Below are 24,603 nucleotides of genomic sequence, written 5' to 3'. Positions count from 1 at the left end.
CAGTCTTTTTTTCTTTTTAAGGGTAAGATTGTACTGAAAAAAGTTATATGGAAAAAACCAGTTTAATTCATTATAGCATCTTGGGTTTAAGTGGCAGCATTTATATTTCTAGCATATCATGCACATTCATAGATATCCTCTCAAACAGAAAATTTATACTTTTTTTTTTCCTACTTTATTTATTTATTTATTTATTTATGGCTGTGTTGGGTCTTCGGTTCGTGCGAGGGCTTTCTCTAGTTGCGGCAAGTGGGGGCCACTCTTCATCGCGGTGCGGGGACCGCTCTTCATCGCGGTGCGCGGGCCTTTCACTATCGTGGCCCCTCCCGTTGCGGGGCACAGGCTCCAGACGCGCAGGCTCAGTAGTTGTGGCTCACGGGCCCAGCTGCTCCGCGGCATGTGGGATCCTCCCAGACCAGGGCTCGAACCCGTGTCCCCTGCATTAGCAGGCAGATTCTCAACCACTGCGCCACCAGGGAAGCCCAGAAAATTTATACTTTTATCAGTGGAAGATTTATGCTTCCAATTAACTAATTAGCTATTTGGAAGGTACCTTTTCCAAATAGACAATCATTTTTGGAAACTTGGGAATCAGAAAACCCATTTTAAACTCCTATACGTTTATAATATGTTTGTGCAAAGCCCTGTCTACATCTAGTAACAGAGTGGATTATTTTATTCTTGGTGAAACAAAGATACTTGTAGTTTAAAACTCTCCTTGAATATAGCAAATGTAGCCACCAGAAATTTTTTTTTTTCTAAATATGCATTAATATCTATGTTATCTTCTGTCATCTCTTGATTCAACTCTCTACTTTTTGTCAGTTGGGTACGTAAAAGAGCTCTTTTGCAAAAGATTTGCCTAGCTGTTTTTGCTTAAGAAATTTGATCAAAGCGTCTTGAGATTACGACAGATGTGTTGTCATTTACTTAATGTTTATTGTCATACCAATAAAAAAGAGATGCCATCACTTGGAGTATCCTGCTCCCCTGAGCCTCAAGTGTATCTCTAAAATTTTCAACCATATTGGTAATTATTTCTGCTATACTAATTTTTATTATCAAGAATCCAAAACCTAAATGATAAGTATGCTGATATCCTGAGTAGCTGTTTCCCTGTGTCCTGTCTCCTATACTTAATTTTATGCAGACGAGTCTTAATAGTTTTAGTAGTTTTCAGCATTTTTAATGGTTTTATGGCTCACCCAAATGACTCCAGATCACACACTCTGCCTGAATTTGTCTATGGATCACAGTCTAAAACCCCAACCCAAGGATTTAGTCATGGGTACTCTACCCCACTATCCCTCTGCCAAATGTAACCAAAATTTATGTTTAGGGCTGTTTTCTTATATTCCACCAAATCTTGGCAAGAGAATTTCCAATTTGGTTAAAAGATAATATTCAACTGCATGTTGTTTACGAAAAGCATGTCTAACCCAAAATGACATTAAAAGTTAAAAAAATAAAAGACCCCCCAATAAATAATAGACAACTCTACAGGGGAAATAAAAATTTCTGCCAATGGGACTGTAAATTACATTATTTAAAGATTTGGGCATGACATATTTATGGCTTTAAATTGTCATATCTTTAGCTCTAACTACTCAACTACTCAAAGTCAAGTGTTATCCCAAGGAAGTAATCAGAGCTATATTAAAAAATTTATATAGAAAATTTCACGTCAGCATTATTTATAATAGCAAACTAGTAGAAACAACCTGAGTGTTCCATAGGAGAGGAAAGGTGAGATCGATTATGGTCTGCCAATGAGATGTGATATTTTTCATTTATTAAACACCATGTTACTGAATGATTTGGGGAATGATTTGCTTATGATATAAAGTTAAGTGGAAAAATCATAACACAATATTATGTGGCCAATTCTGATTTTTACTGAGTTGCCGTGTGTTGTTGTGTTGTTAAAGATGGGAAGGAAACAAGAAAACATTTATCTAGGTTATAAAATGGTCTGGGTATTAAGAGAAAATATTAGCAATGCGATAGCTTTCTTATAACCAAAGGTTAATGCACTTCTTTTAGAGGTAGGGTGTACTGCTCTGAAGCACCAATGATTTGTTCTTACTTTTGCAGTGCCTTGTCCAGTAGGAGAGTTCTCTCGTTCTGGGTTAATGCCCTGTTATCCATGTCCTCAAGACTACTACCAACCCAACCCAGGGAAGTCCTTCTGCTTATCTTGTCCCTTTTATGGAACTACAACCATCACTGGTGCCAGATCCATCACAGATTGTTCCAGTAAGATGATATACTTCACTTCTCATGTAATCCTGTGTTGGAGACTTTTGTTCATCTCTGTGGTAGCTTCGATTCTGAATATTACTATTTTCAGTGCCTTTGGGTGTCTGGATGTGTTAAACTATCCTTTTGAAGGTCTTTTTGATGACTCAAAGATTCTTATTTTGGGAATGTCGAACTTGATAAATTCCAAATTTCTAAAAGTCTAGAATTTAATGATATAATTCCATCCATCTCTATGCTCTCTTTATATTACTGAAACAAAATATATGTGGCTTTACCCACTCTGAGAGTCAGAATCTTGACCATGGTATTTAAATAGAGTCTGCTCCTAGAGAACAGACTTGCGGTTGCCAAGGGGGAGGGGGTTTTGGGGGAGGGGTGGAGTTGGAGGCTGGGATTAACAGTTGTCAGCTGTTATATATAGAATGGACAAACAAGGCCCTACTGTATAGCACAGGGAACTGTATTCAATATCCTATGATAAACCGTAATGGAAAAGAATTTTTAAAAAGAATGTATATATTTGTATAACTGAATCACTTTGCTGTACAGCAGAAATTAGCAGTAAAACAACTATACTTCAATTTTAAAAAAGAAAAAGACAAAAATAAATAGAGTCTGTTTATTGGCAATATCTACTACACACAAATACGTTTTTCAGTTGTTTTCCCATTAATTTTATTAGGTTTTAGTTCAACTTTCTCAGCAGCAGAGGAAAGTATAGTGCCTGTTGCTTCTCCTGGACATATCAAAAAGAAGTATGAAGTCAGCAGTCAGGCAAGTCCATTTTATATTTATAAAATGTTCTCTAATGGAATGCTTGGAAAACAATTTGTCATTGTACATGTCCCACAGAGGAAAACTACCAGAGTTGAAACTTCAAGTAATCAAGACTCATGAATATTATCAATGAATAATTACATTTGCCTATGACTTATAAAATGAACTTGCCAAAAATGCAGCATTGGAAGTTCTAAGTACCAGAAATGGGAATTTTTCCCAGCAATGTCTGGCACAGAGAATTGTAGATGTGGCGCGTCTTTTGATTTGCTAATAATTAACATGTACCATGAGCATAACCCATCATTTGAGTAAGGGCGTTTGGATTAACCAAAGCCCTTTTCCGATTAGCAGGAAGAGTTACTCAACGTTCATGAAAGTTATTTAAATTTTTTGCCAGCAAAAATAAAAATCATTTATTGGAGTAAGTTGCGGGTTTTTAAAAAAATAGGAAACATAACTCATAAAACTTTTCCATTTATTTTTTTGAAGACGAGTTAAGAATAATTCTTTTGGGTGATTCAGCCATGACTCTGAATGCACCTTGCCCAATGTCATAATAAATTCCTTGGCTTTAAGTATTTTTAAGGAGGATAATGAAGTTATATTTCTTATTTTAACTTCCTACATCCAAACATACTCACTTATAAGGGCTTCATAAGTCATATTTGAAACTGCACGTAATGGACACAGACATATCAGAATCCACTGGCTTACTTTTAAGAATGATGCACAGATACCACTTCCAGAGATTCCTGATTTAGCTGGTCTGGGTTGGGGCCTGTCCTTAGAATACTTTTTAAAATGCCTTAAATGGAGCCAGCATTTAGCAACACTGCCTGGGTTTATCAGAACATCACTCAAGAATAATATATAGCATTTGTGCCCATATATGGCGGGTACCAGCGTTATGCAGGCAGCCGTCCAGCTGGACTCACCTGGAAACCAAAACCTGATGTAAACCTTCTAACTCCCTACTCAGAATTGCTTTGAAACAAATAGTGTTTTGTCTCTGATAAATTTCTTTTCTGCCACTGGTAGGTTTTCCATGAATGTTTCTTAAACCCCTGCCACAATGGTGGAACCTGCCAACAACTTGGGCGTGGTTATGTGTGTCTCTGTCCAGCTGGATATACAGGTAACACAGGAATGCAAATTTTCATGTGTTTTTCATACAGTATCATTGTGACTTGTGGTATCAAACTTTGAAACATTAAAAATAAACACCATAAGATACATTAGACTGTATAATTGCACAAAGGTTTGGTTGAACAAGACAAACCAATAAGTGAAAAAAGCATACATATCTTACGAATGACAGTTTTCTTTGCACATTTTGGGGGAAGAATAAAGAATCATCTTCTCTATGAAAAGTCACATCATAACTCACGATTTAAATTGGAATACGGTTCCAGAGGCCATGTCCAAGGTTGCATTCTAACACAAATTAAATGCATGACACTCAACATAGAACAGATTGTCCAGCATAAACATTTTTAAACAAACTCCAGTTTCTCTCATTTGCTTCACATGAATGGAAGTTCTTATGAATGGCCATGATTTGTTGCTTTATTTCTTTCTGGAAGCTGTGCTTAGAAAAACAGCGTGGCTTTGAACTTGATTATGTAGGAATTACGTAAGAATTATGTTTTCTTGCAGTTTGGTTCAAATCCAGCTCAGTCCAGAAATATAATTTTTGAGGAGAAATGAACTATATCTTAAAAAATTGCAGTTTATTTAAAATAATGTCCTGTTTTCTTCCAGAAATGCAGTTTTTACATGTTTTTTTCGAGTTTTATGCCACCAACATGAAGTGTTTTTAATGAGAAAGTGGTGTTTAAATAATTCACCACAAAATAAGCAAAAGAGAAGTTGGAAAACAAAATACAGAATGTTGTCATTCCACTTATTTCAACATGTGCATATGTGCATGTGTGTGTGTTTCAATTCTTATAAAAATTTTTGTCCCAACATTCCACAAGAAATAATGAACTTGTCCTAGAATTTTATAAATGAGAGGTGGTTGAGAAAAGCATAATATAGGACAGTGATTCTCAAATTTTGACGTGCATCAGAATCATCTGGAGGACTCCTTAAAACACAGATTGCTGGACCCCAATCCAGAACTTCTGATTCAGTAGGTCTAGGGAAGTTGTGAGAATTTGCATTTCTATCACATTCCCAGGGGATTACTGATGCTGTTGGTCCAGGGACCACACTTTGAGACCCCCTGGTGTAGAAGAACCTGGGTTTCGGCAGAGCTAGCCCATAGAAAGCCTGTGTGCACCTTATGGGAAGGTGCACCCCATTCTAGGATACCTGACATATGAGCTGAGATCTGGCAGGATTTAGTCCCGCCCCCACTTCCTCCGCCAAGTGGCCTAGGTAGCAAGTATATATGACTCTGTATTTTTCACTTTGGAATTAAACTAATTCCTGGCTCTATTTTATGCTTCCAGATTTCCCTTTTTCCCCCTCTACTTCTAACTTAGGATCTTTTGCTATCTTTTATGTATCCTTATAAGGATACCTTAAAGCTGTTTAGAGAGAGGTAATACCTTCATTAAATACTTAACTAGATGGTAGCTCTTAACAAATATTGCCCTTTCCTTCACCACCACCACTCCCTATAAATTCAGATTATTGGGATAATTATGTTTAAATGATCATGGTTCTGTTTCTGTTAATCCGCTCTTTGATTGACCTTCAGTGTCTGGTTTGCATTTTAGGCTTAAAATGTGAAACAGACATTGATGAATGCAGCTCACTGCCATGCTACAACAATGGAATTTGTAAAGACCGAGTTGGGGAGTTCATTTGTGAATGCCCATCTGGTTACACAGGTAAGGGGAAAGTTTCTCATTCTTAGAATATTAACCCTGGAATCCTTAAAATAATGAGTTACCACCTCACACCTGTTAGAATGGCTATTATCAAAATATAAATGTCCATCAACGGAGGAATGGATAAAGAAGATGTGGGGGGGAGGTGTGTACACACACACACACACACACACACACACACACACACACACACACACACAAAATGGAATATTACTCAGCCATGAAAAAGAATGAAGTAATGCTATTTGCAGCGACATGGATAGACCTAGAGATTATTGTACTAAGTGAAGTAAGTCAGAAAGAGAAAGACAGATTATCATATGATATTGCTTATATGTGGGATCTAAAAAATATGGTACAAATGAACCTATTTACAAAACAGAAATAGAGTCACAGATGTAGAAAACAAACTTATGGTTACCAAAGGGAAAAGGAGGGGGAGGGATAAATTGGGAGATTGGGACTGACATATAAACACTACTATATTTAAAATAGATAACTAATAAGGACCTACTGTATAGCACAGGGAACTCTACTCAATACTCTGTAATGACCTATATGGGAATAGAATCTAAAAAGAGTGGATATATGTATAACTGATTCACTTTGCTGTACAGTAGAAACTTACACAACGTTGTAAATCAACTATACTCCAATAAAAATTAATTAAAAATTAAGAAAGATAAGAGATAACAGTGCTGGCAAGGACATGGAGAAAAGGGGACCATTGTGAGCTGTTGGTGGGAATGTAAATTGGTGCAGCCATTATGGAAAACAGCATGGAGGTTCCTCAAAAAATTAAAAATAGAATTACCATACAATCCAGCATTCCCTCATCTGGGTATGCATCCAAAGGAAATGAAATCACTATCTCAAAGAGATATCTGTATTTTCATGTTCATTGCAGCATTATTCACAATAGCCAATGGCCAAGATATGGAAACAAGCTAAGTATAAATCAAGGGATGAATGGATAAAGAAAATGTGAGATAGGTAGGTAGGTAGATAGATAGATACATACATACATAGATACATATAGATACATAGATAGATAAATAGATATCATATATATAATATATATTGGAATATTATTCAGCAAATAATTGTATTTGGCAAAGAGCAAAATTTTTCACAAACATGTTAGCCATGATTTCCAATCGTTTTGCTCTTACACCTGAACAACTTGCTTGAAAACCGATTAGTCTTAAATTCCTTTCAGTTTTCTCCAGCTCAAATATTCTGTGATTCTTTGCAGGTCAACTCTGTGAAGAAAACATAAATGAGTGTAGCTCCAGTCCTTGTTCAAATAAAGGAACTTGCGTTGATGGCTTGGCTGGTTATCGCTGCACATGTGTGAAAGGATACATGGGTAAGATGTTTCCATTCTTCCTAGTTGTCATAGAGTTCTGTAAAGCCCCAGAAATCATTACATTTACGAACATTACATATATATATATATATATATATATATATATATGTAATGTTATATAAGTTAATATTAATTTTCTGATTTTACAACTGTGCTGTGATTTCATAAGAGAGAGTCCTTATTTTTGAGGAAATTCACACTGAAGTATTTAGGGGTAAAAGGGCAACATTTCTACAATTTACTCTAAAACAGTTCAGAAAAAAGAATATGTTCCTGTACATGTGTGTATATATATGTGTGTATAGAGACAGAAAGAGAGAGAGAAGACATGAGTTTATATGCTAAGACAAACACTCAAGAAGGAACTGGAGTTAAATTATATATAAAATCATATTGCGAATGGATGCTAAATAATAGAGTTAAAATATCTATCTATCTACACTTAACTGATAAAGAAGAAGTCCAAAACAGAAAATGATCAGTGAAGGAAAGAGGCAAGGTCAAAGAAACAGAGGAACGCTTTGAACTAAATTTGCTAGTTCCATTTTTTAACATTATCTCAATTAGATATTCATTGCTAATGTTAGTTTCAGAAAGAGGTAAGATTGGAAGAGCAGATTTTCAAAAACACAGTCCTAAAATGATTTAGAAAAGCCAGAGCTTGTTGAAGAATGGCTCTGAAACCAGTTTGGTAGGCCAGTGGCTCTGCAGCCTCCATTCCCATCCTTTAGAAGCAGCATGTTCTAAGGGGTCAGCACCTCGATCCCAGTTTTCCCAAGGGGTTAACATGTGGGCTCGTTCTCGTCCTCATCCATCCCCAGGCCTACACTGTGAAACAGAAGTCAATGAATGCCAGTCAAGCCCATGCTTAAATAATGCAGTCTGTGAAGATCAGCTTGGGGGGTTCTTGTGCAAGTGCCCACCTGGATTTTTGGGCAGCCGGTGTGAAATAAACATGGATGAGTGTTTCAGCCAACCGTGCAAGAATGGAGCTACCTGCAAGGATGGTGCCAATAGCTTCAGGTAAAAGACTAAGTCTGGCTCCTTTCACTATTTTTATTATCTGAACTGTTCAGTCATTCTGCAGTCTTTGCACAGTATTACTTTGAATTCCAAATCAGCCCTTCACAAATCCTAGCCCAAGGATAAGCTATGGTAGAATCGGTCTACCACCTGATGTTCTGATTTCCTAAGTCTTGGGTGAAGTCTATAATTTTAAAATAGACAACCTGTATGTTTTAAGTTCCCCAGTGATTCTGATGCACAGCCAGACTTGGAAACCACTGCTCTATACTTGGGAAGTCATAAAAGATGAAAGGAAGCACATTTATTCAGAAGCAAATACAGAGGCACTGTACAAAACCCAGTTTTAAATGCTTTATATTTTAACTGGAGTTTTCCCACTAGCTGAAATAGGAATTATGCAATTCTACTGTCACAGCACCATTCTACATTCTATAACCATGGTTTTCAAACTTTTATTTTTTAGTCCAGTAACCCTTGTTTCAGGAGAAATCTGAGTGTAAACAAATAAAACAATGAAAGCTAAGCTTTGGGGGTTGAAAATAGTGGTGTTTGTGGGGAGAAAGACTCTGTCTTCCTGAGGCAGCTCTTAGGGAGCCAGTAGAAAACAGTTTGAAAACCAACACTTTTTTTTTTTTATTACTATCAAGTCTGCCCTATTCCATCCCCTTCCTCTTGCAGGATCTGTGGCTTCTGCAGTGCAAAAGACAGACTGGTCTTGCTTGCAAAATTTTAGGAAACTTTATTGCCCTCAACAAGCAACTGGTTCTGTAAGTTTTCAAAAGTTAAAAGCAAAAAAAAAAAAAAAAAAAAAAAAAAAATTCTACCCCAGTTGCAACATTTCCCAGTACTTTTCCGGTTCAGCCCCCTTCCATTACCGTCCCCTAACAGAGCTAGGATACTATCTGGAAGAAATAGGAAGCCAGTTCTGCCAGTGAGACTTTCACTCTTAATACGGAAATGAGGTCTTAGCAGGGTAGCATCATCTTTTTGTAGGCTTTTTTATATCTTCTGGCATACAGCCCCTAACCATAGGCAATGAGAAATTTCCAGATGAACAGCAAGAGTTCCAGACTCTCCCCAGGGTCCAAAACAATTGATGCATACCAAATTTGTCTAAATCCTAACTAGAGGAAAGGTGAAGGTAAACCCTCCTAATTCAAAAGGAATGTTAGTTGCCACCAAAGTGAATCTGTTTCATAGACAAAGATATTGAACTGCCATAATGATATCACACATGTACATATAAAGATGAGTGAAATTCTAGCCAAAATAGATTTACCCTCAACTACACAGAACTCCACGAAGATGCACGCCAATTCCAACTGAGATTTTCTTTTAAACCCCCAAATACCATTTATTCATATTATTGCCAGTATCAAAGAGGTCCCCATATAAACATGCTGGTAACAATATTAACTACATTTATTGGGCAGTTCCTTTTTAATTAAAAATATTTCAGACATACAGAAAATTACCAAGAATAATAAAAGTCATACACTCATCACAGTAATTATCAAACCTTAGCCTTTTGCCGTATTTGATTTATGTCTTTTGTTTTTAAAAAATCAGATTCTAAAGATAGTTTTGGAGTCCCTCCAAATATGCACACATACACCCACATATTCCTCTTCTTCCCCAATAATAATCACTGTCCTGAAGTTGGTTTATATCTTTCTCATTCAGACTTTTTGTTTTACTACATATATGACTTCATAAACAGTATATAGTATAGTTTTACACGTTACGTTAAGTGGTATCATATCATATGTATATATATCCTTTTGTATTTTGGGTTTTGTTTTTCACTCAATACTCCGTATTTTCAAGACTGATATATTTGGCTCTAGTTTGCTCATTTCACCTGCCGATTAGTATTCCACTGAATGATTATACCATGGTTTATTTTCCCATTCGCTTCTCTGTGAACGTGTAGAGTGATGCTGTTGTGAACATTTGTTATGTGTGTCCTTGTGCACCTGGGCAGTAATCTCCTAGAGTTCATACTAGAAATGGACATACAGGGCTCTGGGAATACAAACTCTCCACTTCCCTTGACATTGCCAAATGGTAGTTCTACTCACCGAGATTTCCCATTTCATGACACCCTTGCCAACATTTGACATCCTTAGATGTGTCCTCCATTCTGAGGGGTTTAAATCGTTTGTTGCATACCACAGAGACTGTATGGCATGCTGATTAAGAGTAAGCCACTAGACTGAGGTCAAAGTCCTCCTCCACCACTTAGTAAAAAGAGGACTCAGGCAAATCAACCTCACTGCGCCACGGTTTACTCATCTGTAAAGTACCTCATTGTTATAAAGATTGGATTAACATATGTGAATTTTTGTTTCTTCTAGCACTTCTGTGGGGAGAGAAATTCCCAATGTATGAATAATACTTCACCTTGACCAGAACTGCTTTATACTCTATTTTTACTACTACAATATCTCAAATATATGTTGTCTTAAATAGGTTTATTTGAATGAACTAAAAAAAGTAACAGTTAAAGCACTGTTTTAATGTGGAAAATATGTTTCAGCATTTCAGGGTTTTTTAAAAATTTAATTTAGTTAAACTGAAAAAAAAGAAAAACAAAAAGGATTCACCTATTTCTCCCACCTCCCACCGCCTGTCTCTGGCTTATGTTCTATAAGCTTGGTGTGTGTGTGTGTGTGTGTGTGTGTGTGTGTGTGTGTGTGTGTGTGTGTGTGTGTACACATATATTTAGATTCCACGTATAAGAGAGATCATAATAGCACTTCAGCTTTTCAGAGTCTTTTGAGACAATGTTGTCATTGGAGACTGCTTCTAACGCCCTTTCTGCAACTATTCTGTTACAATATTTTGTTTTCTTTCAGGTGCCAGTGTGCAGTGGGCTTCACAGGGCCACACTGTGATTTGAACATCAACGAATGTCAGTCTAACCCCTGCAGAAATCAGGCCACCTGTGTGGATGAATTAAACTCATACAGTTGTAAATGTCAGCCAGGATTTTCAGGCAGCAGGTGTGAAACAGGTATATATGAACTTAATGTTATTAGTAACGATACTAACAATAATGATATAATAACAGTGTCAATTTTTACCTGCACCGAGCACCACCTATATACCAAAAACTATGCGAAGCATTTTGTACTCATTCTTCACAGCCACCCACTAGACTGGTTCATGTTATCTCCAGTAACACAGGAGGCTGAAGCTTAGAGATGTAAGGGAGAAATGGAGAAAATCGAATTTAGCAGAACTCTTCATGTTCTGCGTGTTTAGAAAGGATGCTTTGATAAGTCAGTTGATTTAGAAGGTCAGAATCCATGGATATGTTGGAGAGTCAATGCTAAACTGCTTTCTCAGAGCACTGGAGTCTTTCAGCTGTAGGACTTTTGTTCTGTTGAGTGGGATATGCAGGATTGGGGCTCATAAAATGGAGAAGAGCCAGAGCCCTGAGCAGGGCTGGAGGGTTGCCCTTGCAGTGACCCCCTCCTTCTCTCCTGCAGTATCAGTCACTCCACACATGTGCTTAGAGTCTCTCATCTTTAATGACTCCCCAACCCCACCTCTCCTTCCAACTATTCCCTGTTTCTCAGCTTCCTTTCACTGCTGAGTGCATTTCCTGTCTTAGATACTCACTGATGATTTTATTTAAAAGAATTTGTTAGGGACTGGCGGTCCAGTGGTTAAGACTTCGCCCTCCAATGCAGGGGGTGTGGGTTCGGCCCCTGGTTGGGGAGCTAAAATCCCACATGCCTCGTGGCCAAACAAAACAAAACAGAAAACAGAAACAATATTGTAACAGATTCAATAAAGACTTTAAAAATGGTCCACATTTTTAAATGGTCCATATATATGTATACATGCCACATCTTCTTCATCCATTCATCCATTCATCTGTTGATGGATATTTAGGTTGCTTCCATGTCTTGGCTATTGTAAATAGTGCTGCTGTGAACATCGGGGTGCGTCTATCTTTTAGAATTAGAGTTTTCTCCAGATATAAGCCCAGTAGTGGGATTGCTGGATCATATGGTAATTCTATTTTTACTTTTTTGAGGAACCTCCATACTGTTTTCCATAGTAGCTGCACCAGTTTACATTCCCAGCAGTACAGGAGGGTTCCCTTTTCTCCACACCGTCTCCAACATTTATTATTTGTAGACTTTTTAATGATGGCTCTTCTAACTGGTGTGAGGTGATACCTCATGGTAGTTTTGATTTACATTTCTCTAATAGTCAGCGATGTTGAATATCTTTTCACGTGTCTATTGGCCATCTGTATGTGTGCTCATACTTTCTTATTTGTTGCAGAACAGTCTGCAGGTTTTAACCTGGATTTCGAAGTTTCCGGCATCTATGGTTACGTCATGCTGGATGGTGCGCTTCCATCCCTCCGTGCTGTAACCTGCACGTTCTGGATGAAATCTTCTGACACCACCAACTATGGGACGCCAATCTCCTATGCACTTGAGAATGGCAGTGACAATACCTTCCTTCTAACCGATTATAATGGGTAAGCAGAGGTGTCAGGAAGGCTGTGCTAGGACGTATCCTGGCACCAAGTTAGAACTGACAAGGGGGTTGGAGTGGTGGTGTTGGGGGGGCGGTCAGGTGTTCCAGCAGAACAGCAGGGTGACAGTAATCAAACAGAACATCTGGACAAGTCCTATAAGAAGGCAGAGTTGCAGTGGTAATGCCTTATACATGTATTGTATTTTGCTATTTGCTAAGTGTTTTCATATGTATTATTTCATTTGAGCTTCACAATGACTTGAGGAACTGATGCCCCTTAAAAGGTAAAGTGAAGTTTCAGAGAAACTAAACGCTTTGCCCCCAAATCTCACACCCTGGGAGTGGCAAACTCTGACTTTTCAGACCAGTGCTCCTTTATTTACATATCAGAGCGGCCAAGAGTCAAGAGATTTCAGTGGCACTGTTGACCCCTGGGAGACACTTGTATTGAATACGAATCCGTCTATAATCTCAGGTGTGCAAGATGACATTCCTTTATGTCTTTTTGGATCAATTCATTCCAAATGCAGAACCCCATCCCTCTGGGAAAGTCAGCCCCGGTTGTTTCTCTGATTTCTTTCTACTGACTGCTTCTCCTGTCTTAGATGCTCACAGATCATCTAAAACCCACAGAGTTTTGCTAAAGAGCCAAAGACTCAGGCAGGACTCCCGCCATTGGTCATCTGTCTACCCTGCTGATCACTGAGCTATCCACTGCCTCAGCCTCTGTGGTCCTTGCAGAACTACTGCTCTTCGCCACATGTGGAGTCCTTGTCAAGGCTGAGAGTTTATGCCTTCAGTCTAGAGAGATTCTGTGGTGTACCACATGGCCTTTTCCTCCCAGATCTGCCCAAATTTGTGGCCTTTTGCTAGTGAGCAGGTTGCAGGCTTCAGGGACCCACTGAGCTCTCTTTCCTCTCATCAATCCATGAGATTCTCACTATTCTGGTGGAAATCTTCCCGTCCTCAAACCCCATTCTTCTTAATGGACTTGAACGTTCAGAAACAAAATCCAAGAAATTTGCAAAATCCTCCCCTGAGGCAGAATGTATAGAAAGAGAAAACCTGTTGCCTGCTTGAATTGGGGGAGGAAAATGGGAAAACACAGAGGGGAAACAATTCATGTTTTATCAATAAAAATATTTTTTCATAAACATCTTTGAATAGGGGCTCAGAAGATGCTGGGAGAGTTATTCAATGAATTCTTAACCTTCTTTATCAATTTTCCCTAGTCTTTTCTTTGTCTCCATGTGCTTTTGAAGATATTTTACTTTTAACTGCTTGTTAACTTTGACAGTCCTCTAAGTGACATGGTTGTTGGAACCCTCTTGTGTCTGGTCACCTCCGTTTAGTTCCAATTATTCTTTTCTTTGGATCGATATACTTCGTCTGCCATGTGACTGTTTTGGCAACAGAAAGAAAGGATTGACTTCCTATGAGATCTCTGAAGTCTGTTCTGAGGTGTAGGAACATGCATCCTAGAGGAAGGAAACCAGACTGACATTTACATAACTCTCATTCCTTCCATTCTTGACTCAGTCTCTCCAGAATAGACAGTTGGTGAATTATCTCAAGTTGGACTGACTTCTTTCAGCTCATCCTAAGACTTTTTCCTACCCCTCAGTGTTTCACACAAACCAGTTTTCCGTGAGCTACAATAAAGAGTAATTAGTAATCAAATCTGCTTCTATGAAACATGGCTGAAATGGAGAAAAAGAAGTAACGGTTTTACCCGAAGTGCTTTACCCACAAAAAAGGAAAAGAAGGAAAAAAAGAAAGATAGTAACATGCCCCACAGATGGGATTATGACATATGACTGATGACTATATCCCCTGGAATCTTTCTGCAGCTGGGTTCTTTATGTGAATGGCAAGGAAAAAATAACAGACTGTCCCTCGGTGAATGACGGCAGTTGGCATCATATTGCAATCACTTGGACGAGTGCTGATGGAGCCTGGAAAGTCTATATCGATGGGAAATTATCTGACGGTGGTATGGGCCTCTCTGTTGGTTCGCCCATCCCTGGTATGTCTTAGCAAAAGGAATATAATTCCATTTGATGCTAGAGGCGGTGGTGCTTTGATGAACATCAAGTTTGCTAAGTTATCTCTCCCATTTACCACCCCCTGATTATCCTGACTGAGTTATTAGAAGCTTTTCCTAGGTGAGCTGTGTGACTCTGTAAGAAATGCCTTTGGGATGTATATTAAGACTACCAAGATGCGTGCTGAAGTAACAGTGGGTGGTTACTAAACTATCTTCCAAGGAGGAGATTAATTGCTGGTGTTTTTTTGTTGGTTGGTTTTGGTTGTTGTTTTTATTTTAGGTTTGGTTCGTGATCCGTATGCACAGTATACAAGTAGATCCAGAATACAGGCTGGGGCACTGCTAATAGCTATCCATCTTTTAGGCCCTTTTTCTGATGGAACTCAAACTCTCTTCTAAAAATACTTTTAAACAAATATTTAGAGTTTTGTTTGAAGGAATGCAAAAGTATTAAATGTTCCAGTGTTCTCAGCCTTGTACCTGGCAATAAGCCTGCACTATCTAGGTCCTTCTGTGACGTATGTCATATGAGGAGGAATGGCTGGAGGTTCTCTGTAGTAAATAAGGAAACATTAAAAGCGTTTCTGCAGGAAGTGGCATTATCCTGTGAAGCGGGGTGGTGGCTCCTTTTTGTGTTTAATTTAGAGTATTCTTGTTTTTAACTCTCCCTTCTCTGGGTGATGGGATTGCAGGTGGCTTTTATTTTTCTTCTTTATTCTTTTCTGATATTTTCATAATGAGCATTTATTTCATTGATGGTAAAAAAAAAAAAAGGAATATTTCTATCTCAAAAAAAAGGAATACTTCTATCTCAAAAAAAAATTACATCCTAATAGAAGAGTGAAAAGTAAGTTAAAGGAATAGGAAAATAGAACAAGGGAACTATAATAGTAGCCACCCAAGGAGATGGTTGTCTGACCATAGCAATAAGAATGAATTACAGTCCATAAATATTGCAGAGCTCCAACTGACAGACCCTAGTTAATGACTGACTGCAGTTTGGGTGACCAGATTTATTGAAGAGTCTGTTGGCTGAGATAGGAATTCTCTCAGGAAAGGACAATTATCAGAGCAGGAATCAGGGGTGGGGGAAGATTCTGTATTTGGTTTTAGGCATATTGAGTTTGAATTTAATCCCAGGAATATGTGCAGCTACAAACATAGGTTGATACCACTTTATATCAAATTGAGAGTTGCTTTTTAGTGGTAAGATATGCTTGGCAAGGATTCAGCATGGTGAATGTTCTTACAGAGTCCTGGAGGGTGTGAAAATTGATCCAGACTTTCTGGGAAACAATTCAGAAACTTGCATCAACAGCCTTAGAGAAACCCTTTGCACGCAACCAACACTTCACTACCAGGAATCAATCGAAAAGAAAGAATCAATGATCTGAACAAATATCTACGTATCAATATATTTATCTCAGTGTTATCTTAGCACCAAACCTGGAAACAACCCCAGTACCCAATAAGGAGTGGTTGTTAGTTAATGAAGAAAATTATCGATTGTTGCGCATTCACGTGATAAAATAGCTATTAAAACTCATGAAATGAGAACATGTTCAAGAAGAAAAGCAAGCTTCCAACATCACATGTAGTAGGCTCCTGTGTTGTGTGTTTCAAAATCTCTCTCACACACCCATACTAAAAAAAATAATTAAAAGAATATAGAACCTAGAAAGAAATACACAAAACTGTTAAATGATTGTTTCTGGGTAGAAGGAATTCTTTATACTTTTCTTTTTTCAAATTTCCTTCTACGTGTATGTATTAATTTTAATGATTAATTTTGTAAGAAAGAGATGTAGGTTGGGAAATCATGAATGAGGGCTCTATAGACATGGATTGGCAGGAGTGAGGTCAGATAGCGGGAACAGCTGAAGGAAGAAGAAAGGAGGCTAGGGTGGAATCCTGGGCGCATCAGAGTCTAAGAGGCAGGCAGAGAAGGGAGACTGAGAATGAGCAGAAAGGTTCAGGGAGAACCAGGAGAGGATACTGTCATGGAAACCAAGTGGAATCAGTCGGGCTCCTGGCAGGAAACACACAAGGAGGGTAGCTGAAGCGTTTCATGAAGAGATTGTTTTCAAAGGTGTGGGCATGCTTGAGAACCAAGATGTGGTAGTAAAACACACCATGACTAGCAACAATGGAAAAATCACAAGAGATGGACATGAATTGACAAGGATGGGGAGTTGTCGCCAGAAAGCAGGCAAACCTGCAGTGATGGGGAGAAATCACCCAGCGGGAGCAATGATGTGAGAGAGAGGAAAGCAACCCCTACCATCTGTTGCCTGGGAGAAAGGTATCCGGGAAGTTAAACTTCTCTCTCATCCCACTTTCTTACCTCTAATTGGTCTTTCCATTGGCCAAATGGAAGCCAGAGGACCAAGGAAACCAGGTGGTGTAGTCCATAGGTGTCAACCTAGGGGACACAAAGCAGAGCGGAGAAGGGGGGAGGGTAGTTCTGGAGGGGCAAACACAGACCATTAAGTATGCCAGGAAGGGCAGTTTAATAGAATGAAATGGTTAATAGAAACAGGGGATACAGAGAAGTCACCAGAGGTGAATATTGAAGGAAGTCCCATTGGATTTTGCAATTAGGTGGCCACTGGAATGTTCCCTGGAATTGATGATAGAACTTTAATCATTGTAAGCTGAAGAATAAAAAGATGAAGAGCAGCTACTGGTAATCTGTCATGGAGGGTAATTTCCTAGAACAAAGGAGGCGAAATAGGACTTAGCTATTTTGTTGACATAAAATATCATATGCTTATATATGTATATATCTAGTTTTATAGTTAAATATATATAAATCCAATATATAATATTCGAAATCCTCTTTGACCATTTTTTTAAGTTGGTATATAAAATATTGAATTCATCTTACTGATAAATCATGCAGCAAATGTAGATAATTTAGCTTTTCAATAACTTTCCCTGATCCATTTATATAGGCTGTGCCTTCATTAAGTTATCATTTTAGAAATAACAATCAGGCCAGTTTTCCTCCTTTTTTCTCTCCTTTCTCTTTAGGTGGTGGTGCATTAGTTCTTGGGCAAGAACAAGACAAAAAAGGAGAGGGATTCAACCCAGCTGAGTCTTTTGTGGGCTCCATAAGCCAGCTCAACCTCTGGGACTATGTCCTGTCTCCACAGCAGGTCAATTCCATTTTCAGTGTATGACAGTAATGAGATGCAAAGGTACAAAACTAGTACAAATGTGCACAGCCTAACGATGCCATATCTTATTGACACCTCTGAGTTTCCAGAACTTACCACCGATATCATTTGATGTTATGGTCGTAGACTAAGCCAGGCAGAGATTATCTACAGTAACTTTCAGTGAATCTCCTTTTCAGTCTCTTGGTGATGTTTTACAATTTTATTGGACATGATTGTTTCATAAAATCTTGTGGTTTCAGAGCTAGAAAGAATCATAGAGAAGACTACTTCCAATCCCTCTGACTAAAGAAGCAGAAATTTAGGGCTGGCGCAAGATTACACACAAAGAGTAACAGCTGGGCTAGTGGTTAAAGCCAGTCTGCAGTCCAATGGCCTGGGTTCAAATTCCAGTTTTACCACGAACTCACTCTGATGATTTTGAACGTGTTACCCCATCTCTCAAAGCTTTAGTTTTCTAATCTATGAAAGAGAAACAAATAGAACTGCATAGTGGAGTTTGGCAGGATGGAACAAAATCCTGCATGTAAGATTGAGACGCTGTTTGGCACATAGTAAGAGCCTGATAAATGTTTGCTCTTATTATTATAGTGGCAGAACTTGCCTAAACCTCAGCTTTCTCAACTCCAGATGAGAGATAGAAGACAGGAGACTGGAAAGGGAGAACCCCTATAACACCTGAACACACTGCAAAGTTTTAGACCAGAAATTCTATAGGTAGAATTTCAGAATTCCAGTTACAATGAAATATTTGGGAAAAGGAATGATGGGGTGGAGGAGAGAGAGGGAAGGAAGAGAATTTTCCTTTGCCCCTGAAATCACACTACATCCAAAAGTCTGCTTCCCACCACTGCCCTCCACACTTCTGTGAAGGTTTTCAGTAGGAGGTATAATAACTCTGTCTTCGTGAAAATAGTGAGGTTTATCTAAAGATGTGTTTTTAAACTTTCAGGTGAAATCGCTGGCTTCCTCATGCCCAGAGGAACTCAGTAAAGGAAATGTGCTAGCCTGGCCTGATTTCCTGTCAGGAATTGTGGGGAGAGTGAAGATCGATTCCAAGAGCTTATTCTGTTCTGGTTAGTTTCCTTCTTCCATAGACTCTGCTGTCTCTTGACTACTCTGGGATTTTCTAGCAAAAGGAGACATTTGATTCTCTATTGGTCAAATAGTATATGTCTGTCAGTTTATTGTTTACCTAGTAATTCATTTTACCCTTCATCCGAAGGATCTATTATTTTTTAATAGTTAAATACATTCTGAGTAACAGGGTACAAAATAATTGTGCAGGAAACTTAAACAAAGGTAAAATAAGATAAGGAAAATAGAATGAGAGGAGGGATATAGTTAATTTTTTAAATGCCCCCCGAAGTCCCATCCTCCTGTTTGAGATGGGGTACTCTCTCGGCTCTGTACTTCCTAGCTGTCATCTAGGGGCAGGTGGCACAGAGAGAAAAGAAATGGATGTTATGACCCACATACTGAATAGTCAAACTCTGAATGATCAAAAATGCCTCCTAAAATTCAGTGTATTTAAACAAGTTTCTGAAGGTAACCTAGAATTCATGGTTTTTGATAACTCATAAGAACATTTTATTAATTCTAAAATACTATTTTTTCCTTAAAAAATATTCAGCAGACTTCTGCTGGAAGAGGGAAAGTTGTTTGTTGACTCCAATAGTTTTTTTTTTCCAGAAATTTTGCCTGCCAGTGATCTGGTTACATGTCATCTTGTTTTAATATCAATAGAGTGGCGCTCAAACGCTGGTACAACATATGATTTGAAACCCTTAACTTGGTGCTGCTGCCACTGTGTTACTGACAAGCTCTGAACCTGCATTCTCTGCCCTCAGATTGCCCACCTTTAGAAGGATCAGTACCTCATCTGCGAACTGCATCAGGAGATGTAAAGCCAGGCTCCAAAATCAGTCTGTTCTGTGATCCAGGCTTCCAGATGGTCGGGAACCCCGTGCAGTATTGCCTGAATCAAGGACAGTGGACACAGCCGCTGCCTCTCTGTGAACGTGAGCTGCCTTCGTTGAAGGCGTTTCAGTAAATTCTTGAAAAATGCTGGAACCCTAAGAACACTTTTCAGGAATGTTAGATAAAAGTGAAATACTGCATATGCATAGTAGCCAATATAGCAGATATTCACTGAATACTTCCCTTGTGTAATGAAGTGTGCTGGGCACCATGAGGGAGGTGGGAGATGAGGATCCAAAGAGCCCACCACCTGTGAAGGCACCCAGGTGACCCAAGGAACTGGATGGAGGGAAAGACAGGTGTGAGGGCTGGAGCCCAAAGGGAGATGGGTCACTGCTGGGTGGGAAAACAGGAATAGATCTCTTAAGTTGGATACACCCAGTCATTCATTTATTCAACAGTTTTGAAAGTACCTAGTGTGAGTGTGTGCTAGACACTGAACTAAGTTCTGGAGATGCAGCAGTTGGGGAAAAAAGTCTCTCTTCTTTTGGAGTTTACATTGTAGTAGGAGAGGCAGAAAGTAACAAGTAAATATAATATTATTTATTTATAGTAAATAAGAACAGCAAGGGCCAGAAGTAAAGGCTCTGAAGAAAAGTAAAGCAGGGTAGGGAGATATAAAGTGAGAGGGCTGGGTGGAAGCAGGACTGCTGTTGTAGATAGGGTGATCAGAGAAGTTCCTCCAGTGCATCTCTTTCCACCTGATATATCATATATTTATGTGTTTCTTGTGTCTCTTCTCTGACTAGATAGTACACTTTATAAGGCAGGGATTTTGTCTGTTTGGTTCATTACTGCAACCTCAGCATCAGGACAGTGTGTAGCACGTAGCAGGATCTCCATAAATATTTTTTTAAATGAATGAATTGCATGCCTACTGTGAGCCAGACGCTCTGGGCACAGGTATGGCTGTAGCCTATCACCATTCCTAAGCGTTCTCAGTCTAATGTTTGTGTGCAATGAAAAGTTCATGCTTAACTCAACTACAAGTTTAATATAAGTAAAATGGGACTTCCCTGGTGGCGCAGTGGTTGAGAATCCGCCTGCCAATGCAGGGGCCACGGGTTCGAGCCCTGGTCCGGGAAGATCCCACATGCCGCGGAGCAACTAAGCCCGTGCGCCACAACTACTGAGCCTGTGCTCTAGAGCCCGCGAGCCACAACTACTGAGCCCACATGCCACAACTACTGAGCCCGCGTGCCTAGAGCCCGTGCTCCACAAGAGAAGCCACCGCAACGAGAAGCCCGCGCACCCCAACGAAGAGTAGCCCCCGCTCACCCGCATGCAGCAATGAAGACCCAGCGCAGCCAAAAATAAAATAAATAAATAAATTTATTTTAAAAAAATAAATAAATATAAGTAAAATGTTCATTGAGTATGTTGCTCCTAATGTAGTTGTCACATTACAGGCATTAGCTGTGGGGTGCCACCCCCTTTGGAGAACGGCTTTTATTCAGCCGAGGACTTCCATGCTGGCAGCACAGTGACCTACCAGTGCAACAATGGCTACTATCTGTTGGGTGATTCAAGGATGTTCTGTACGGATAATGGGAGCTGGAATGGCATTTCACCATCGTGTCTCGGTGAGATAAATCTTGGCAATTACTGTGTGCATTTAATTACTGCATGCATTTAATTACTGTGTGCATTTACTCTAACTCTGTGGGAGACAATTATCCCAAATTCCTGAGGCTTTTATGGCATGCCTTTGTTAATTTCATCTCATCCTAGTGAGCTCTGGGCAAGCCACAGTGACAAAGCAGCTATCCATAGACATGCCAAACATGTTTTAAATTTTTACCAGGCTCAATATTAAGAATATTTATTTCTGTTCTACTTATTCACCTATAAACTGGGGAAATAATAGCTTTTATTGTAGATCTGCAGTGTGATTATGACTCTCATATCTAAATTTCATAAAAATATATATCAATATATAGTGTGATGCATTAAATGATATGTAATGATTTAAAAGTAAAAACAAATGTTTGCTACATAAGACAAATCCATCAACTTTACTATCTGTAAACTGTCTTCATTTTAGATGTTGATGAATGTGCAGTTGGGTCAGATTGCAGTGAGCACGCTTCCTGCCTGAATACAAATGGGTCCTACATCTGCTCATGTATCCCACCCTACACAGGAGATGGTAAAAACTGTGCAGGTAACTAGGCTATGTGTAATTGGGAAGTCTATTTCAATTTTTTAGTTCAAGTATATATTGTAAATGTATGTTATTTAAAAGTAAGACGAATTTTTAACTTCAAGGGGGAGATGGAAAAGAAAAACCACCTTTAAAAGGATACATAAGCAGAGAAAGACAAATATTATATGATATTACTTATATGTGGAATCTAAAAAAATGTTACAAATGAACTTATTTACAAAACAGAAATAGACTCACAGACATAGAAAACAAACTTATGGTTACCAAAGAGGAAAGCAGGGGGAGGGATAAATTGGGAGTTTGGGATTAACAGATACACACTGCTGTATATAAAATAGATAAGTAACAAGGACCTACTGTACAGCACAGGGAACTATATTCAATATCTTGTAATAACCTATAATGGAAAAGAATCTGAAAAAGAATGGATATATATATATATATATATATATATGTATAAGTGAATCACTTTGCTGTACATGTAAAACTAACACAGCATTGTAAATCAACTATACTTCAATAAAAAAATTTTTTTAATGATACATAAGCAACAATTAAAGGTGCTTTAAACTAGCATTGTGCTTTTGCTAACTTCCCAATTTCTGAAAAACAAAACTGAGAGCCAACTTTATCACCAGACTGTTGAAGAAATATCTACATAATAGAAGAATAATAGAGTGGATTTAGAAATACAAGCAATGGCCTCTACTGCCTCAGTCAGAGCAAATAGGATGCTTCATCACCTCTTCACCTTCAGTATCTTTCCTCTGCCTCAGGCACACAGAATTATATCATTGAAAAAACACAGACAATCCTGCCTTACACATCTCTATGTTTTGTGATAACCCATATATATCTTTCTACATTTGTTATGAGAAAGCAACTATCAGAAAACAATTAGACAGAAATTAAAGAGGAATTCTCAAAATCAATCTTATAATTGCTTTTACTTTTTGCAAGGGTTTCAGTTAAGGTCCTTGGCTTATAACCCAAAAGGATCTTCAGAAAGATTAAATCAGTATATCTTCCCTTTTTGAGAATTTAAGTATTTATTCACTCCTCTCGTTCAGCTCTAGCCCTAAATCTCCCTTTAACTTTTTTCCTTTCCTAGAAGTAGTGACTGACCCCAGATCGACACATAGGAGGCTTAGGATCTGTAGGCTGTTTGGAAGGGGCGGCTGGGAACTTCTCCTAAATGTGCTTTGGGACAGCCTTCACATCAGCTTGAGAGAAGGTCCATTGCTCTTAAAAAGTGGGTATGAGGTTGGGAGAAGGAGGACTTGCTGAAGCCCTTGTGAGCCATGCCCAGGCACCACCACTGCTTCCTCGATAAACAGCTTCCTTTTGGGACTGATAAATTTAGTTTCTTTTTCTTATACATTGCTGTTTCAAAATGCTGTTTTTAAAACACCTATTAAATGTATGTTCTGGTCTGATCGGCTAGTGTGTCCCTGGACTTCATGCCTTTCCCTTCAAAAGCTTTTTTTTTCTCCTCAGGATTTAACTGGTACCTTAACTGTAGTGGAATTCTTTTGCTATGAGACCTTGCATGGTTGTGTGAAAGCCACCTATTGACCCACAAAAACTGTTTCTCTCTTTCAAGAACCTATAAAATGCAAGGCTCCAGGAAATCCAGAAAACGGCCACTCTTCCGGGGAGATTTATACTGTGGGTGCTGAAGTCACATTTTCATGTGATGAAGGACACCAGCTGATGGGAGTAGCCAAAATAACATGTTTGGAGTCTGGAGAATGGAGTCATCTAATACCATATTGTGAACGTATGTTGAGTAAATTCCCCCATGTTTATGGTGTTTGGCAATTCTAGAAAGTCAAGGTGGAGAAATGCCAAGTGTTATGTTGTCTCAGTATTCTTTGTATTTAAAGCCCAGTATCGGGCTTTTATTTAAATGTGACCAAAAACCTAGAGCTGCCCTTAAGCTTTTAGAGATTTTTACACATACTGGCTAAGAAAAGCAATGCCTTTTGCTTCTCCTCCCTTAAGCCGTTTCCTGTGGTGCACCAGCTAGCCCAGAAAATGGTGTCATTGATGGATCATCATTTACCTATGGCAGTAAAGTAACATATAGGTGAGTGTCCAAGATTAACACTGCATTGTAGAGTTTGTTGATTACATGCTGGTAGTGATAGAATACTGGAAGAAAAGACAAAGAGTAATCCCAGAGGATGTTTTCAAATTAATATGGAATTAGTTGAATTATATGTTTGGGTTTGGATCCAGAGCTCCAGCTTACAGCCAAAAATATTCATTAGCTTGCAGGGCCTTCTTCCATGTCATCCTAGGGACTCATTCTAGACAGGACCACTCTCAAACCAAGAATTTTCTGTTTGCTAGAAGCAGACTCACAGACATAGAAAACAGACTTGTGGTTGCCAAGGGGAAGGCGGGTGGGGGAGGGAAGGACTGGGAGTTTGGGATAGTAGATGCAA

At 38.8% G+C, this 24,603-nt stretch overlaps 1 protein-coding gene across 1 annotated transcript in view; it reads left to right on the top strand.

Annotated features, from left to right (window-relative positions):
- The window catches only part of SVEP1 (sushi, von Willebrand factor type A, EGF and pentraxin domain containing 1), a 183,320-nt gene that overhangs the window by 108,582 nt on the left and 50,135 nt on the right, over positions 1-24,603 (top strand). The window contains exons 19-34 of the mRNA XM_057548136.1: positions 2,095-2,256; positions 2,945-3,036; positions 4,081-4,177; positions 5,769-5,882; positions 7,138-7,251; positions 8,073-8,274; positions 11,136-11,293; positions 12,580-12,781; positions 14,631-14,806; positions 17,861-17,985; positions 18,959-19,082; positions 19,857-20,027; positions 21,396-21,569; positions 22,031-22,150; positions 23,757-23,933; positions 24,158-24,242. Of these exons, the coding sequence (XP_057404119.1) occupies positions 2,095-2,256; positions 2,945-3,036; positions 4,081-4,177; positions 5,769-5,882; positions 7,138-7,251; positions 8,073-8,274; positions 11,136-11,293; positions 12,580-12,781; positions 14,631-14,806; positions 17,861-17,985; positions 18,959-19,082; positions 19,857-20,027; positions 21,396-21,569; positions 22,031-22,150; positions 23,757-23,933; positions 24,158-24,242 (2,293 nt within the window). The remainder of the gene's footprint in view (positions 1-2,094; positions 2,257-2,944; positions 3,037-4,080; positions 4,178-5,768; positions 5,883-7,137; positions 7,252-8,072; positions 8,275-11,135; positions 11,294-12,579; positions 12,782-14,630; positions 14,807-17,860; positions 17,986-18,958; positions 19,083-19,856; positions 20,028-21,395; positions 21,570-22,030; positions 22,151-23,756; positions 23,934-24,157; positions 24,243-24,603) is intronic.

The sequence above is a fragment of the Balaenoptera acutorostrata genome, chromosome 6 (assembly GCF_949987535.1).
Source record: "Balaenoptera acutorostrata chromosome 6, mBalAcu1.1, whole genome shotgun sequence".
NCBI lineage: Eukaryota > Metazoa > Chordata > Mammalia > Artiodactyla > Balaenopteridae > Balaenoptera > Balaenoptera acutorostrata.
This window is presented reverse-complemented; position numbering and strand designations above follow the sequence as displayed.